At 42.8% G+C, this 17,862-nt stretch overlaps 2 protein-coding genes across 5 annotated transcripts in view; one reads left to right on the top strand and one right to left on the bottom strand.

Annotated features, from left to right (window-relative positions):
- The window catches only part of LOC101165039 (opioid-binding protein/cell adhesion molecule), a 128,697-nt gene that overhangs the window by 12,550 nt on the left and 98,285 nt on the right, over nt 1-17,862 (bottom strand). The gene's annotated exons all lie outside the window — the stretch shown is intronic.
- LOC105353729 lies at nt 6,960-8,638 on the top strand. The gene is made up of 3 exons (XM_023962833.1): nt 6,960-7,030; nt 7,650-7,730; nt 7,835-8,638. The coding sequence occupies exons 1-3, from the start codon at nt 6,983-6,985 to the stop codon at nt 8,621-8,623; spliced, it is 918 nt and encodes a 305-aa protein (XP_023818601.1). The 5' UTR covers nt 6,960-6,982; the 3' UTR covers nt 8,624-8,638.

The raw sequence follows: 17,862 nt of genomic DNA on the forward strand, positions 1-17,862 counted from the left end.
TTTACTTTTTTATGAAAAAGTCAATTTAACCCTTGTGCTATCTTAGATGACCCCACCCTTACTTTGATGTGTTCTCCCTACCATGACAAAGGTGGATAAAGGTGGAAAGATTTCATGAAATCCATGGACACCAGTGAAGATCACAAATCATTGAAGAAAAAATGTCAGCGCACTGTCTAGTGGGTCTAGATGACCCAACTCCCAATGTTAAAGTGCATAGGATAGCACAAGGGTTACCATTGGGAGTTGGGTCATCTAGACCCACTAGACAGTGCTCTGACATTTTTTCTTCATTGATTTGTGATCTTCACTGGTGTCCATGGATTACATGAAATCTTTCCACCTTTATCCACCTTTGTCATGGTAGGGAGAACACGTCAATGGAAGGGGGGGGGGGGGGGGGTCATAGGATGGCACAAGGGTTAAGAGCTAAACCAAGTTGTTGCAAAAGAAAAATGTTTGCCCTAAATGTGTTGGAGACTTAGAATAAAAGTTTAGTTTTGGCCAAAAGTTGGTTTTCTTTTTCAATAGTCATTAGTCTGTTTTCGGATAGTAAAAAATTTGGGTCCAGTTAACAGAAACACATTAATTCTTACGTTCAACAAAAAGTTTGAGCAAACACACTGTATATCAGATTTTGAAAAGTATAAATAAAATGGTATATTAATAAACAACCAATCTTTCATTATTTTTGTAGGTGGAATTTGTTGCAATTGAAAAATCTGCACTTTCCCCAAAAAAACGTTTCTAGAAGCGAGGAAACTCGCAAAAAAATAAAATAAATAAATAAAGATCTTTCTAGAGTTGCTTTATTTTTATTTTATCCACTCTCGCTGTGTCTGTGTGAGAAATTTCCTTTAACTTCTTCCGTTAAGTTTTCATCATCTTCAGTGTTAAAAAGACATTTTTCTGTACAGAGCTGCTCTATAATCGCATACTCTAGTTGCTTGAAATAAATTCAGGTTAAATTACGCGATTTGCATACAATCAAACTATGTGCGTCAAATTCCAAGCGTGTACTCATTCCACGCCATCCCCATGTTTACGCTCTCTGCAGCTAGCTTATAGCCCCTCACAACCTTGAGCGTACATTAGCAGTGCAACAAAAATGGCGAGCAATATTAAAGCTGTCCAGCCGTTGAGCTTGAGTAGTTTGTACGCAACAACTACAATCTTTTCAAACTGCAAATTTTTCACTATGATTTGAGTACAAAATTACTTACAAATGCAGTTTTAATCTTAATTAATCTCAATCTCACTCAGTTTGAATCATTTTTGCTGTCTGGTAATGACGTTAAGTTGCAAGTGCTCTGATTTTTGAGCAGATTTTAACCGTGTGAGAGGGGTTCTGTTTTGTACAGTTAATGAGTAAAACCAGCAGATGAATGAGAAGGTTATTACATTTACAATTAAAGCATAATAGAATCTGGTCAGAATGTCTCTGTTGAATCCAAATGATTTTCATTTTTTCAGGAGGTATTGACACTGACTGCACTTTGTTAAAATAGCCTCACTGTTGAAGGAAAACCTCAGCAGGTCATCAAAGATTTATTATAGCTATCTGTACTCCTTGACAATCTCCACAGGCTCTCCATGAAGGATGGTGGGGACTGAACCAGCCAACCGTCTCTGTCTGGGGTAGAAGGTCACTATCATCTTTTTTGTTTCTTAATGTTGAGCTCAAGCTCAGCTATTCAGGACTTTGTGGACTGGTTTGAAAAGTCAAACCAGTCCACAAAGTCCTGAATAGCTGAGCTGTCATTGATGAAGACGGGCTAAGAAGAGGATTGTGTAGATTTCTCTCAAATCTCTGTATGTTTGTGTGAGTCAAGGATCACACTAGATGGAGCTAGAACACCGCTTTAATGTCGAGCATGCAGCCATCATACATCCAGCAACAGAACTAAACTTTTTTCTACGGTGTCCCGTAAGGGTAGAAAATACAGACATTCTACTGAATGATCTACATCCCTTCTCGTTAGCTTAAACCTTCCAGGTGTATAAAACAAAATGTAACAAAATGTTGATGGCTCCAACGTAAAAGAAATGAATCTTACTGACGTGAATATATTCAGCAGAAAACAAGCATGAATATGTTTTAGCTCTCAACAAACATTTGTTTATGTTCAAAACACTTAAACGAAACATTGCTTGTGACAGATCAACACAAACTTTTTTTTTTTTTTTTTTCACATTCAGTCCATATATCTGGGGTTAGGCTTGCAGACACGCCCAGAACGTGTTATATAGTGACCACCTGATGAATCCTTCTGAGGTGATGTATTGGGCGTGGACTTGGCAAGTGGAGGGCATCGTAACGGAAGTGTGTGTCTGTCACCATTCGTTTTGGAATCGGTTAGAGTTTCACCGTCCGAGTCGTCTGTGAGGTGGGTTGGGGGCAGCTGTTCTGGCACAGGAAGGATGTGGCGGCGGTTTCTCCTGTATTCTCTTCCTTGTGACTGTATGATGTAGGATCTTGGTTCTGAACAGATGCTCTTGACGACACCTAGCTTGTCATGACCATGAGGGGTCTGCATCCGAACAGCTTGACCTTCTGTCAGAGGTGGAAGTGGGCGACTTGACTTGTCGTAATGACGCTTAAGAACAAGTCTTTTGTGAAGAAGCTGGGAATGAACCTGCTGAGCCTGCAGTGGTCGAGGTGTTAGGAGTGAAGTGCTTACTGGCAAGGCTATACGGGTCTGTCTTGACATTAATCGTTGAGCTGGAGAGCCAAGCGTGGAGTCACGAGGAGTGTTTCTCATATTCAGTAGATTGAGGAACACATCGGTCCTGTCTCTATGAGACTTCTCCATGAGCTGTTTTGCACTGCCCACTGCTTTCTCAGCAAGACCATTGGATTGTGGATATTCAGGACTGCTGGTGACATGAGTAAAATCCCAATGCCTTGCAAAATCCTTAAACATCTGGCTGGTGTATTGAGTCCCATTGTCTGTGAGAAGAACATGAGGAATGCCATGAACAGCAAAATGTCTCTTCAGCTTGCTGATGGCACTGGATGATTTCAAGTCACTCAAAAGGTCAACTTCAAACCAACCAGAGTATGAATCGACAAGCACCTGGTAGTGTCTTCCATGCCATTCAAAAATGTCAGCTGCTACTGTGGACCAAGGAAGTTCTGGAACTGGGTGTAGGAGAAGTGGCTCCTTTTGCTGATGTTTCTTCATGCTGTTGCACACTGCACATGAGACCAACTCCTCCATTATGTCTTTGGACATTGTGGGCCAGTAAAAGATGTTCCTGGCTCTGCGTTTTGTCGCTTCTATTCCTGGATGTCCTGCGTGCACTATTTTTACATATTCACTGCGCAGGGACTGTGGAACAACCGTTTTTTGGCCTTTTACAACAATATCATTGTCTACTGTGAGTTCACCCGGTATGGAAAGAAAGGGCGAAGGGCAGGGTCTAAATGTTTTTCCTTGTCTGGCCAGCCCTGTTTGATCACAGCACTCAGAGCCGTGAGCTCTGCATCTTCCTTTGTGTGCTTCCTCAGTTCTTCCATGCGGTTTGTGGAGATGTAGCTGACGGACATAACGTCAAAAGCGTTGTCCTCTGTAGAATTTTGGGGTTTGTGATGATGGGGAGCGCTTGAGAGTGTATCAGCTAGTACATATGTTTTCCTTTTTTGTAGACCAGTGTGATGTCAAAATGCTGTAGTCTCAGTAGCATTCTCTGCAAGCGAGCAGGAGCTGAGTGTATGGGTTTCCTGAAAATTGTCACCAAGGGTTGATGATCTGTCTCTACAATGGTGGCTTTTCCATAGATATAGTCCTTGAACTTCAAACACGCAAACACAACAGCCAGATGCTCCTTCTGCGCGTAGCGTTTTTCCGTGTCTGTAAGGGTGCGAGAAGCAAAAGCAACAGGTCTGTTGTTTTGCATGCAGGCCGCTCCCAGCCCATAACAAGAAGCATCGCAGGTCAGTGTGACAGGCTCTTTAACATCATAATAGGCCAGCACTGGGGGGTTTGTTAAACATGCTTTGAGGTGATCAAAAGCCTCCTGATGCTGTTGAAACCAGCTCCATGCCGTGTCCTTATGAGTGAGCTTTCTGAGTGGGGCTGCGATGTCACTAAAATTTGGTATGTATTTAGAGAGATAGTTCACCATGCCCAGAACGCGTTGTACTGAGGCAACATCTGTGGGAGTGGGCATGTTGGCGATAGCAGCAGTCTTAGCAGGGTCAGCTTTGAGGCCTTTGCTTGTGAAGATGTGACCGACATAGCAGACTTCATTTTGGCGAAATCTGCATTTACTTGGATTGAGTCTGAGGTTTATTTCTCTGGCTCGGTTGAGCACCTTTTCCAAGTTTGCATCATGTTCTGCAGTGTTGCGGCCACCAACGATGATGTCATCGACAATCACTGAGCATGGAAAACCTGCAAAGAGCTGCTCCATAGTTCTTTGAAACAATTCACTGGCAGAGTTAATTCCAAACGGCATACGTAGGAACCTGTAACGTCCAAATGGTGTGCTGAACGTCGTCAGCATAGAGGACTTCTTGTCCAATCTGATCTGCCAGAAAGAGTTCTTTGCATCCAGTACAGAAAATACTGTTGCCCCAGCCATTTTGGCAACAATTTCCTCAACGCTGCGCATAGGGTAGTGGGGTCTTTTCAAAGCTGTATTCAGATCTTTTGGATTTATGCACAGTCTTATTTCTTGTTTATCCTTTTTGTGTGCCGCAATCATAGATGAGACCCAGTCTGTTGGTTCTGTGACTGGAGTTATAACGCCCATGTTTTGCATGTGCTCCAGTTCTGCTTTAACTCTGTCTTGCATTGCGGCAGGAATGCGATGTGCAGGTCTCACTACTGGTGGAACATTTGGGTCCACTGTCATCGAATAAGTAATGGGAAGCTCTCCTAGTTCATCACTGAACAGATCTTTATATTGTGTAAAAATGTGCTTGTTAAAATCTGTCTCATCCTCTGTTGTGACCTGATGGACTTCGGTGCACATTTTGACAATTCCCATACTTGTACAGGCTTGAAATCCTAACAGTGGCTGCACGTCCTTGTCTATTATGAAAAAGGACAGGAGGTGTTGCTTTCCTCTAAATGTGCAGGAGAGCCTGATCTTCCCAACTGTTTCAATTTTTGTCCCTCCATATGCGATGAGATTGACAGCACTGCTTTGTTTGAATACCTGCTCCTTGTCTCTGATGGCTTTAAATATTTTTAGAGGTAGTACATTGCACTTGGCACCTGTGTCAACTTTCATGTCAATCGCTATGCCTTTCACAAGTAAGGTGATGAATCCTTCATTCTTGTTATCTGATTTAGAAGTTACACAGTCAATCTCGACACCATTTACATAAAACATGTCATCAGAATCCTCTTCAGGCTGCTCTGTTCCGACATCATGCACATATTGCTTTGGAATTCTCCTGAATGAGCTCTTTGGAGTTTTGCTCTTGCACTTACTTTTGTAATGATTGAGCCTTTTGCACTTGTGACACTGCTGTCCGAAAGCTGGACACATTTCTCTCTTGGCAGCATGAGAACCGCCACAGTTATTGCAGTTCAGGATCATGCGTGTAGATGGCTTTGCTTTAGGCTTTTGTTGTTTATCAGGCATCGAGTTTAAAGCATCAATATTTGTGACTTGACTTGCCAGCGTCCTGCTGTTTTCCTCTGTCATTTCATGAATACGACACACTGAAAAGGCTTTTGTTAATGTTAGTTCACTGTCTCTTAACAGGGATTTTCTGAGCGTGTCGCTGCTGATGCCACAAACGATCCGATCGCAGATCAGCTCCTCAGTTAGGTCGCCAAAGTTGCAGCTTTTAGCTTTAATTCTTAAATCACTTATGAAAGATTCAATGCTCTCACCTCGTTTCTGATTTCTGGAATGAAATCTGTGTCTCTCCATTGTTCTGTTGTTTTGAGGGTTGCATATTTCCCGGAATTTCCTCTTCAAACATTCAGGGTCCTCCCTGGACTCTGCCGGTATGACGACATCACCTGCCTCATCGCGCAGCTCCGCAGCGTACATGAAGGAGCGTTCGCGCTCTATGGCGTCCGGCCCAGCAATATTGAGCAGGATGTAGGCTTTGGTCTTGTCTGGTTTGTCAGCATGTGCGGCGGCAATAAAAATATCAAACTCCCGTTCGAACACACGCCAGTTTTCCGCAATATTTTCGTCAAAAATCAAGGGATCGGGTCTTCGAAATCCATCCGCCATGTTGAGCGAGCAGACGAGCGGGTAACACGACTCACCACGTTATACAAAAAAACTCTCTCTGCCTCCAAAAAAGGGTCCGAGGAGATTAGTCCGTGACTTCTTCTGACACCATGTAGATTTCTCTCAAATCTCTGTGTGTTTGTGTGAGTCAAGGATCACACTAGATGGAGCTAGAACACCGCTTTAATGTCGAGCATGCAGCCATCATACATCCAGCAACAGAACTAAACTTTTCTCTATGGTGTCCGGTAAGGGTATAAAATACAGACATTCTACTGAATGATCTACAGATTGTAAATGCAGCAGATCTTCCATGGAGTAAGTTATCCGAAGATTTTCAGCAATGCAACATCCATGAGTTAAGGAAGCCAGACAAGCCTGAAAGAAGACTAGAAACAGGAGAATCCACACGCTAACTTGCTCTATACACTAATTCGGCGAAACCCGGAAGTAAAGTAGCGCCGCCATTACTGCGATGCTCTGCTGCTAAGGAAGTAGCAGAAGTAGCTTGTTGTTGGTCTCACAGCGGCTGTTGCAGACGTTCGCTGCAAGCTTACAAGCGAGCTTAGATGCGAAAAGTTTGTCCATTTTTTTTTCTTTTCAACGATGCCGGGAAGAACATGTGTTTTCGGCTGCTTTAACAGCAGTGCAAAAATGCAGGCCTGGAATAAGACTGTTTGTGAAATTCACAAACCTTTACTGCACCGACTGCCCGTGTTTACCGGCCTTACACAGATTTCCTGGTCAAGCGGAGGACCAAGATGTGTGTCTAAAGTGGATGAAATACATAAACCGAGATGGCTTCACAGCAAACAAGAATACTGTGGTACGTTTGGCTTGATTGTTCTATCTGTTAATGCCACATGTTGCACGCAGAGGGTGTAAACATACGACATAGCTAGCTAAGATGCTAACATTATTAGCCACAGGCGAAAACACAGCTGAAGCTTTCAATTCATGTCGTAGTGTTTTCAAGTGAAAATATGATTTTACAAGACTGAAGCTCTGTTTTTACTGCTTTGTATGATCTGTAATTAAGTTACTGTAGTTTCTTTCTGTGCATTGGCTTAACTGTTTGTCCTCGTTGCTTTTCTTTGGGTAAAAAAAACATCTGCTAGATGGATGGGTAAATGTACTCAACCAATTGGTTTTTTGATAATTCTGTGATTGGTGTTATTAAATAATTAAACTAGTATGTCAAATAGACAAATCTTCATTCTTGCAAAAAATAAAAAATCCACATAGTACTTCAGTTACCACGGAGACTAAACAGGATGGGAATAAACAACAATTTTGGCCCCTTACACCACAAAAAAGAACAATATTATATGTAAACCCCCTCCAGGGATTAATAAATAGGATGGTAAAATGGAATTGTGCATGTGCAAAGTATTTCAGAAGTATTTACAACAACCAATGTATGTATATTTATGTTTCACTCTAAGGTGTGTGGGATACATTTTCCTGACGGACAACCCACAAGAGAAAATCCATATCCTGTGTTGTTCATGGGCTATGATTGTCGTGTAAGTAGGTCTCTTAGCAGAGCCATATTATTGCATCACATTGTTAGTTTAAATATGCTTCATTGTCATGTTTTACTAATGCACAGGTCTTTTTTTTTCTTTAGGTAACTCCAGCTAGACCTCCACCCAAAAAAAGATGTCTTCAGCCACTACACCTGAACTCAGCTATTGAACCAATGGAAACAGATGTGGATGTTGGAAATTTGGAAAATTTGCCTCTGCAAACACGTGATGTTGGAATCCAGTGGCCAGATCACATGGACCACAACTACAGTTTCAGCTGCGGTAACAAGCCGATGAAGGACTGTGGCACTCAGACTGATCCAACGTCATTAGTGTCAGCGAAAAATTTAAATAACAAAGACTTAATATTTTATACAGGTTTATGTGCTTACAGTTTCTGGCTACTTTTGCGAGTCGTTTTGACTTTTTGCTCACAACCACTTAATACCAAATTGGCTGTCCATGAACAATTTTTGCTAGTTTTAATGAGACTCCGTTTGAGTTTATTGTTCACTGACTTGGGTAAACGATTTGGAGTGAGTAGAACCACTGCATCTGAAATATTTACATTTTGGAGACCATTCCTTGCAAGGTTTATGAGGGAAAAGGTGATTGTTTGGTTGCCCAGGGATACGCTGAACAGAATTAGGCCCAAGACATTTAACAAAAATTATCCTAAAGCCACATGCATCATTGACTGCACTGAGGTCTTTGTACAAAGGCCAAAGAACTTAAGAAAAAGATCACTAACTTACAGCAATTACAAACATCATAACACATACAAACTCCTATACTGTATAGCCCCCAATGGATATGTTATGTTTGTATCAAAACTTTTTGGTGGAAGGGCCAGTGATAATTTTATCACATTGTTGCTAGCCTTCCTTTGAGCCACTGCATAGCTGCTGAACCAAGTGCTGATGCAGTATGTTAGTACACTTTCTACAATGGCAAGGTAAGAGGTCACCAGCAGTCTTTGGGTGATGTTATTTCTCCTGAGTAACCTCAGGTAAATACAGCTGAGCTTTTTTCAGCAGCTCACTGTTAGAACACCAGGTCAGGCTTTCCTCCATTTGGACTCTCAGGAAGCGGAGGTCTGCCACCGTCTCCATGCAGTCCCCACTGGTGAATAATGGCAGTATGTCCATCTTTTTCTTCCTATAGTCTATTATCATTTCTTTTGGTTTTTGATGTGTTAAGAAAGAGGTTGTTGGTTGAACACCAAGTTGACAGCTGCTCCACCACATCTATGTAACCACATTCATCCCCATCATAGATGAACCCCACCACTGTGGTGTCATCAGCGGACTTTACAGTGGTGTTGCTGTGAAGGGCAGGTGTGCAGTCGTACGTGTACAGGAACAACCCTGGGGGGAGCCGGTCCTGAGGCTTAGTGCAGTGGATGTATGATGTCTCACTCTGACTCTCTGTCTGCGACCGGAAAGGAAGCTGCTGATCTACAGCAGGTTGAACGGGGCAGTCCCAGGTCCTCCGACTTGGCCACCAGTTTGTGCGGGAGGATGGTGTTGAAGGCCGAGCTTTAATCCACAAAGAGCATCCTCACATAGCTCCCCCGCTGCTCCAGATGGGAGTGAGAAGCATGCACAGAAGTTGCTATGACGTTCTCTGTACTCCGGTAAAATTAATTTGCAACAAAATTAATTTGATAAATAAAAGAAGCTTTATGTTTTGGCATCTCATTAAAGACACACTTAAACGAAAATGGTGTTGTTGGTGTTTTTAACATGTTCTTGTAGCATTTGTCTTATGATAGAGGTTATAGTTAAAGAAAAGTAGGATTAAAATTGCGTTTCTGAGTATTTCTTCATTTAAATTGTGACAAAAAATACAGTTTGAAAAAGCTTGTAGTTGTGTAAAACCAACAATCGTCAGGCCACAAGCTCCCTGCTCGACTCCATTCTGATGAATCCACCTGTAGATAAATAGATCCATGTATGCCTTTGTTTTCCTCGGGCTCTAAACTGTACGGCTGGATAGCTGCAATATTAATCACCATTTTTGTTACACTGTTAATGTTAGGTTAGGGTTGTGAGGGACAGTAAGCTAGCGAGAGAAAAATAAAGGAATGATGGGAAGTCAGGACAGGCTTACTCTGCACCAACAGTCCCGCCCACAATTCAGAGAATAATTTCTGATTAACTCCTGCCGCTCTGCAGAAACTATGTCCTAGAAAACAACATAGGTTTGTTTTGTTTTTTTGGCTGAAAATGGCATAATCACAATTGAAAGACTGCTGGGAAAGCTTCTACAAAAGATCAGAAGATGTTCGGAGTGAGAATTTAAGTGCTTGCACACTGCTAGATCTGAAGAAATTCAGTGTGACAGTGAAGTGTGAAATTACCACACCTGTGTTTCACGAGACTGTGAATTCTGCTCGATGATAATTAGCAGCGATGAATCAGTAAAGCACTCATGCAAAAGAAGTCTGACACCCATGTGGCACTCAGCACAGTCAGTTTGATGACAGTACTTGGGCTTGTGAGTTGAAACGAAACATGAAGACCACTGGGAATGTCTGTTATGTCTTTTTCATTCAAGCTTCATCAGGTGTGCAACTGGCTTTATAATACGCAAAAAAAGGAAAGCATTTTGCAAGAAAAAGTTGCTTAGTTCATATAGGGGCATTCTTTGGGAAAGTCTGGAAAAGCTCCAAAGAGTAATCACAGAGCTGATGCGATTGTTTCAGAGTACAGAGAGCTTGGGTTTATCAAGCAGTCCATCATGTTTTTGCTCTCTTGAAATAAGAAAGTAAATATAGGAGTTAATTTCAAACAAAAACAATCTAATTCTATCTAATATAATGCCAGACAGCAAAAAGGCTGTGAGATGCATCACAAGTAAATATTTGTGTATTTATAAGCAATGTAGACATTCCATAAAAAGACAGAGACAACTTCGTTCTTTGTAATAGTTTGAATTGAGGTTGTTAACTTTTGTGAAATAAAATATCTGGAATACCAAGTCTTCTTTCTCTTTCGGCTTTTCCCATCAGGGGTCGCCACAGCGAATCATCCTTTTCCACCTCACTCTATCATGGACATCTTCTACCCTAACATTAGCCAACTTCATGTCCTCTGTTAAGACATCCATGTATCTCCTCTTTGGCCGTCCTCTTGCCCTCCTGCCAGGCAGCTCCATCTCCAACATCCTTCTACCAATATATCCACAATCCCACTATCCCATACCAAGTGTTTTCAATAAAATAAAACAATCAAATTTTGTGAGAAAAGGTCCTCCTGTTGGAGAAAACAGGACTGTAATGCACCCACTTATGTTTCTCCCACAATCCTTAACCCTTGTGGTATCCTAGGCACTTTAACGTTGGGAGTTGGGTCATCTAGACCCACTGAACCTCATGGATTACATGAATTCCTTTTCACCTTTATCCACCTTAGTCATGGTAGGGAGAACACGTCAATGGTAATCTTGACCCCATAGGATAGCACAAGGGTTAATCACAGTCTAGCCTGTCATCAGGGAGATTCACATGGAGCAAGTTCCAGCATCCCAGAAACAAATAGACCTGGACAGTACACGAACGCAGGCAGATGAAAAAAGACTTTAACCCTTTCCACTATTGATTCTATGCTGAACCATTTTGACATGCACCATGGTGGCATTTAGTGTCTTAGCTCAGAACAGGTGTATCTGTATTGCCAGAGTTCAACCATTGCATTAGGTGCTAATGCATGCTTTTATTTCCAGCAGACTACATTATTTTGAATGCCCTCTCTCTGGTCTTCCCAGAAGAAGGATATCAAACCTTCAGCTGCTGCAAAATTCAGCCGCGTGGGTTCTGACAAGGACCAAGGAACACATTATACCGATTTTAACATAGCTGCATTGGCTCCCGTGCATTTCAAAGTTATTTAATTGGTTTATAAATGTTTTTATGTTCTTGGGACTTCACATTTATCTGATATGATTTGAAAGTAGGAGCCCCTGCAGACCCTGAGGTCCTCTGATACAGGCCTTTTGGTTATTCCAAAAGTTAGAACCAAAGTATACAGTGAGGCCTCATTCTGTTTTTGTGGACCTCGGCTGTGGAACAGCCTCCCAGCATGCCTCAGGGCCGCAGAGACTGTTCTTGTTTTTAAAGGAGGGCTCAAGACCTACCTTTTAAATCTAGCTTTTAGTTGAAATTTAGGTATTTATTTTGATATATGTTTTTTTTTGTTTACCAATTTAATACATATATGTATGTATATATATTTATTTATTTTAATTTATCTATTTTTTAATTTTTTTTAAAGTATTTATTCACATTTACCATTTTACATGTCTATTAAGGTTAATAATGTTTATTTTTCAAATATATTTTAAGTTTTAATTTTTTTTCCTTCCATCTGTGGATGGAAGGTGAGCGTGAGAGGGTAAAGCCCAAAGCTGATCTGCCAGCTGCTGTTCACGTTCATGACTGCACAGCTGATCCTTTGCCCAGACTTTCTCCTGAGCTGTTTCTACTGAGTCATCTTTCTGTGATCGCTTATTCCTCGCCGCCAAGTCCTGCATCAAGAATTCCGCCGTATGAAATCTCCTCTACTGCATTCTCTGTTACGAATGTCCTCATTCTAGACTCGGCGCCCCGCCCCTTCAATGAACTCTGGACTCTGCTCCGTCTTCTTCCTCCTCTCATTCCTGGTCACCCACAAGTCTGCCTCCACGCCCCCTGGTGTCAAGATTCTGCCCAGCATCCTGCCTGCTCTTGTAATAAACTCTGTAGTTCTCATACTCCTGGATCTGTCATCTTTTGTTGATCCTCAAGATCTTGTTCTGACAGTACTTTTGGTTTCAAAACATAGTTGCAGTACCATTTCAGCTCTGACATATTTTCCTTCTGCAATTTTGTTATGACAAAACTCTGAGTTGATACCAAAAAACCAAGAATGACTATGTGTGTGTGTGTGTGTCAGCACGCTGCATGTGTAGGAGGAAGGAGGAGGGAGCGCAAGTGTTGGGGGTACGCGTTCATGTTTGGTCTTACAAAGTGAAGGAGAACAGTAATAAAAGGTTTCCCCCAGAAGAACGGTGAATGATTCCTTGTTATTTTACTTTATTACTTTATTATTATTAATATTAACCCGCTCTGGAGTACAGCTGTGACGGTGTGGGATTTTGATCGACGCGATGATGAAGCAGCAAGAGTCGGGACTCCCCCCCCCCCCAACACAAAATCCTCTGGCGGGCGGCCGCGTCGTGCACTCAAGAACGCACGCAGCTTGTAATGGAAATGAATACAATGGAAATGTATAACAAACAAATAACAGTAACAACAACTAACTAACTAATTAACTAACTATACAGGTAAACATTAACAACCTTTTTTAAAGTGCAAAATAGAACAAAAAGTGAACAAGTGCCGCTGAAATGAGTCGTGCTGCTGCTTTCATATGTCCCAACATGAACACCAACAAGAACACTTACATGTGAACCTTGTCAGGTTTCAGCGAGGATCTTAACGGGGTGACGATGTTGCCAGCCGCACTGAAAACACGCTCTGATGGCGTGCTTGGAGCACATACAGACAAATGTTTTTAGCCACTTTTGACAGAAGAGGGACTCGAGCCTGATTATCCTGACACCAGGCAAGCGGATCCGAGTGCAGATTGAGGGCTTCCTCCTGCAAATCTCTCTTGACTTCAGTGTCTGCACCGATTCTTTTTGGTCTGTTTTAATTACGCTGTTGTCTTTTATGCCCGTGTTTGTGTGTATTTAACATTATCTATAAACATTACAAGTACTGAAACATGGCAAGCAGTTAAATAAAAATCCGACACACACAAAAAAAATCCCCCATTTTTAATTAACTGTCCCTCCCTTGCGCAGGAGGTTTTTTCCCCCAAAAGCTCTTGAAGTTTGAACATAGGACTCACGGAAAAATGAGTGATGATGAGTCATCACCTCGGTGGTCATCTCATCACCGTGGTGATGCGGTTATCGTCACAACCCTAATCATAAACGTTGCTGTTAAAAAACCTAAAGATAGAGGAGGACTAGGCCTTCCAGACTTCCAGGACTACTACTCCGCGAACAGATTGTGTTATGTACAAAAATGGCTGAATCCTGGTGTGCTAGATGAATCCTGGCTAGACATTGAACAAAATCTCTGTGATAACCTAGATATTTCTAATTTACCTTTCTTCAGTTCTAAAATTAAACAACACAAATGCTTCAGAAGTTTAAACATCAGCTCATCCTTAACAGCCTGGTGGGATTTTCCTAAAAAAAACAACCTCACATTATTTCCATGTAAACTTACCCCCATTTGGAACAACCCTGACATTTTGATTAACAAAAACATGATTCATTTTGCTTCATGGAAGAACAAAGGAATCCAGCAGTTCCAGCATATAATTCAGAATAGAAAATTTATGTCCCTCTCAACGTTATCCTCAACCTATGGAATTAATATAAACAAATTTCTAGAATATCAGCAGCTTAAATCAGCTATAAGCACTAAATACTGCCTGACCCAAATAGACCTAGACCCTCCCCTTACAGTAACACATTTCATGGACCTTAAAAATCACAAACTCACCTCCAAAATTTATAAGATGTTATCAGACATAGATGAAACAATTTACTTACCCATGAGGAAATGGGAGTCTGAGCTATCATTGACTTCTAGTGATCAATTTTGGCTACAGATCTGTTTGAATGCCTTTAATATGACCAAAAGCCCTAATCTGCAACTTATTCAATACAAGATTCTCCACAGAACTCACTACACCGGACAGAGGTTATTTAAAATGGGTCTCAATCAGTCTGCTACATGCACACAGTGCACAGGTAACAACATAGACGACTATTTGCATGCCCTGTGGGTCTGTCCACCTGTCCAATCATTCTGGCGTAAGGTTTGTGAGGATTTATCAATCTGGTTTAATCATAAGATTCCTGCTTGCCCCAAATTCTGCATATTAGGTGACCTGAATAACATCAACATGGAATCTAACAAGGCTTTTATGGTTCTCACCGCTGTATGTATCGCAAAGAAAACTATCCTCCTAAACTGGAAATCTAAAAATAATCTTAGCATCAACCACTACAGAAACCTCATGTCAGAGCATATTAGTTCAGAGATAATGTCCTCCACAAAAAACCTGTCGGCTTCAGACTCTCCCTGGCTCCAGCTGGTAAGTCACATCACCTAGTGGGGGTGGGATGGTGATAGGTTGAGCCGGGTCCTGGCTGGTTGGGTGGGTTTGGGGGGGTGGGCTCTGCCGGGCCTGCCGTTCTCCCAGCTCGGGGCTCTGGTTGCCTGGGTGGGGTGGTGGTGGGGGCGCACACTCTGCCGGCAACTTGGCAGGGGTTCCCGGGCGGGTGCCTTCTGGGCGCAGGGTAGGCAGTGCGGCTGACCGGGAACGGCGGCCGGGTGCCGTGCTGGGTGGCTGGTCGCCGTGGCGGGGGCTGGGGGGGGGGGGGGGGGGGGGGGGGGGGGGGGCTTGGGGCTCTGGGGCCTGGGGTCGTCTGCCCATGGCCGGTGTTTCGCCCGTGGCCGGTAGTTGGCGCGTGGCCTGGCCCCCCAGGGGTGGACGCCGCAGTCACAGCAGGGGTTAAGGGGTTCACTTGGGTGGGTTTATTTCATTATTATGGCCCGCAGCACTCACAGAGTGCAAGGACCATATTGTAACTGGTACGAGGGTCGAACACTCAAAAAGTCCAAAACGTCAAAAAAACGCGTCAAAACGCCAAAAAATGGGGTCAAAAGTCGCCCAAAGCACAAAACGACACGACAATTGTGTAACGCAACAAAAATACACACACACACGCACAACACCATCGCACAAACGTTAAAATTGTAGTCGCAAAAATGACGACAAAAACACAAAAAAGCCCCAAAAAGCCCTCAAAAGACGGGTTTAAAGCCAAACAGACATGCCCAGCCTATAGTAAAAGACAGGCCGCATTGAAATACATAGGCCACCTGACTGCAAAAACTTCTATATTGTTTCTGCTTTGTTTCATTATTATTATTATTATTATTATGGCCCGCAGCAGCAGTCACTGACTGCAAGGACCATATTGTTTTCGCAGTTGGAACGACGACTTCGCCGCCTTTCAGCGAGAATTTGACCCCCGCCGCATGCTCGAAAAGTCACCAAAACGTGCACACACCTGGGATAAATTGAAAATGAATTTTCCACAAAGTCAACGTCACCCCCCCGAAGACGATGACATCACGGCCAGCGATCCCGTGAAAAAAATGAATGGGCCGAAAATCGCGTATGGGGCCGAACAAAATGTACTTCAAAATACGGCCGCGAAACCAAGACACACGTGTCGGGGATATCCCAGAGATGTTTTGAAATCATTATGGGACGGCCACACGACCTACGGCTTGGCGGCCATTTTGTGGCGAACTCTGAGAATTGGCGATTTTCGTGTTTTCCCACAATATGGGGAAAAGACGCTTTTGTTGGAGCGATTTTCACGCAATTGCACACACTTGCTGCCAGCTCCACTCTACAAACACCCCAGAAGTGTCGTTGACCTTTGACCTTGGGCAAAGGCCGCCATCTGGAATTTTCTCAAAAAAGCACCTTTAGCACCAGATACAAACGAAAACTCGTCGTTGGAATTTTCATCAATCGTCTCGTAACTTTTCGGGCACCAACGGCCAGCTACTCTGGACAAAATGTTGGAATTAGAAGTTGTAGATTTTGAACGGCGTGCGCGTGGCGAGCTAGCAACCGTTGCCATCTTGGCTAGCTCGCACATTTTTCATCGGAATGTCGTGAAGAGGAAATATGCGATTCCTTGGCCCGCGCTGAACAAAACGATGCTACGCACGACAAGATCGATAAAGGAATGTGGCCGTGGTAAGCAAAAAACCGTCGCAAAAAAATGTGCCGACTCGGCAAAAACGAAAAAATTCGGAACTTTTTTTTTGAGAATGGACTAACGAAACCAATATACCCTTGTCCGCGATATCCAAAGGACGTTTTGAAATCATTACGGGATGGTGACACGACCTACGGTTTGGCGGCCATTTTGTGCCAAAATCTGCCATTTTGCGTTTTTCGCGTTTTTACACAATATGGAAAAATGAACTTTTTTTTGAGCGATTTTCACGAAATTTGACTCGCATGTTGCTAGAGCAAGTCCACAACTACCTCTGGAGTTTCGTCCACCTTTGACCTCGGGAAAAGGCCGCCATCTTGAATTTTCTATAAAAAACGCCTTTACCACTGGATTCAATCGTAAACTTGTCGTTGGAATTTTCCGCGATCGTCTTGAAACTTTTTGGGCATCAACGGCAAGCTACTGTGAAAAAAATGTTGCAATTAGAAGTTGTAGATTTTGAACGGCGTCCGCGTGGCGAGCTCGCAAAGTCGCGCACTGTTATTTCTCATACCTTATTATGGCCCGCAGCAGCAGTCACTGACTGCAAGGACCATATTGTTTTCGCAGTTGGAACGACGACTTCGCCGCCTTTCAGCGAGAATTTGACCCCCGCCACATACCCGAAAACTCACCAAAATTGGCACACACCTGGGATAAATTGAAAATGAATTTTCGACAAAGAGAACGTCACCCCCCCGAAGTCGATGACATCACAGCGAGCGTTCCCGTAAAAAAAATGAATGGGCCGAAAATCGCTTATGGGGCCAAAAAAAAATATTTCGGAATACAGTTACGAAACCAAAACACGCGTGTTGGAGATATCCCCAAGAAGTTTTGAAATCATTATGGGATGGCCACACGACCTACGGCTTGGCAGCCATTTTGTGGCGAACTCTGAGAAATGGCGATTTTTGTGTTTTTTGACAATATGGTAAAACAATACTTTTGTTCAAGCGATTTTCACGAAATCGGACACACATGCCACTAGCAGGATTCTACAATAACCAAAGAAGTTTCGTTGACCTTTGACCTTGGCAAGGGGCGGCCATCTTGAATTTTCATAAAAAAGCACTTTTAGTAACCAAAACAAACGAAAACTCGTCCTAGGGATTTTTTCCGAGCTTTTTGAAACTTCTCGGGCATTAATGGCAAGCTACTGTGGACAAAATGTTGGAATTAGAAGTTGTAGAATTTGAAACGCGTGCGCGTGGCGAATTCGCAACCGTCGCCATTTTAGCTAGCTCGCACATATTTTATCGGA

The sequence above is a fragment of the Oryzias latipes genome, chromosome 14 (assembly GCF_002234675.1).
Source record: "Oryzias latipes chromosome 14, ASM223467v1".
NCBI classification, from domain to species: domain Eukaryota; kingdom Metazoa; phylum Chordata; class Actinopteri; order Beloniformes; family Adrianichthyidae; genus Oryzias; species Oryzias latipes.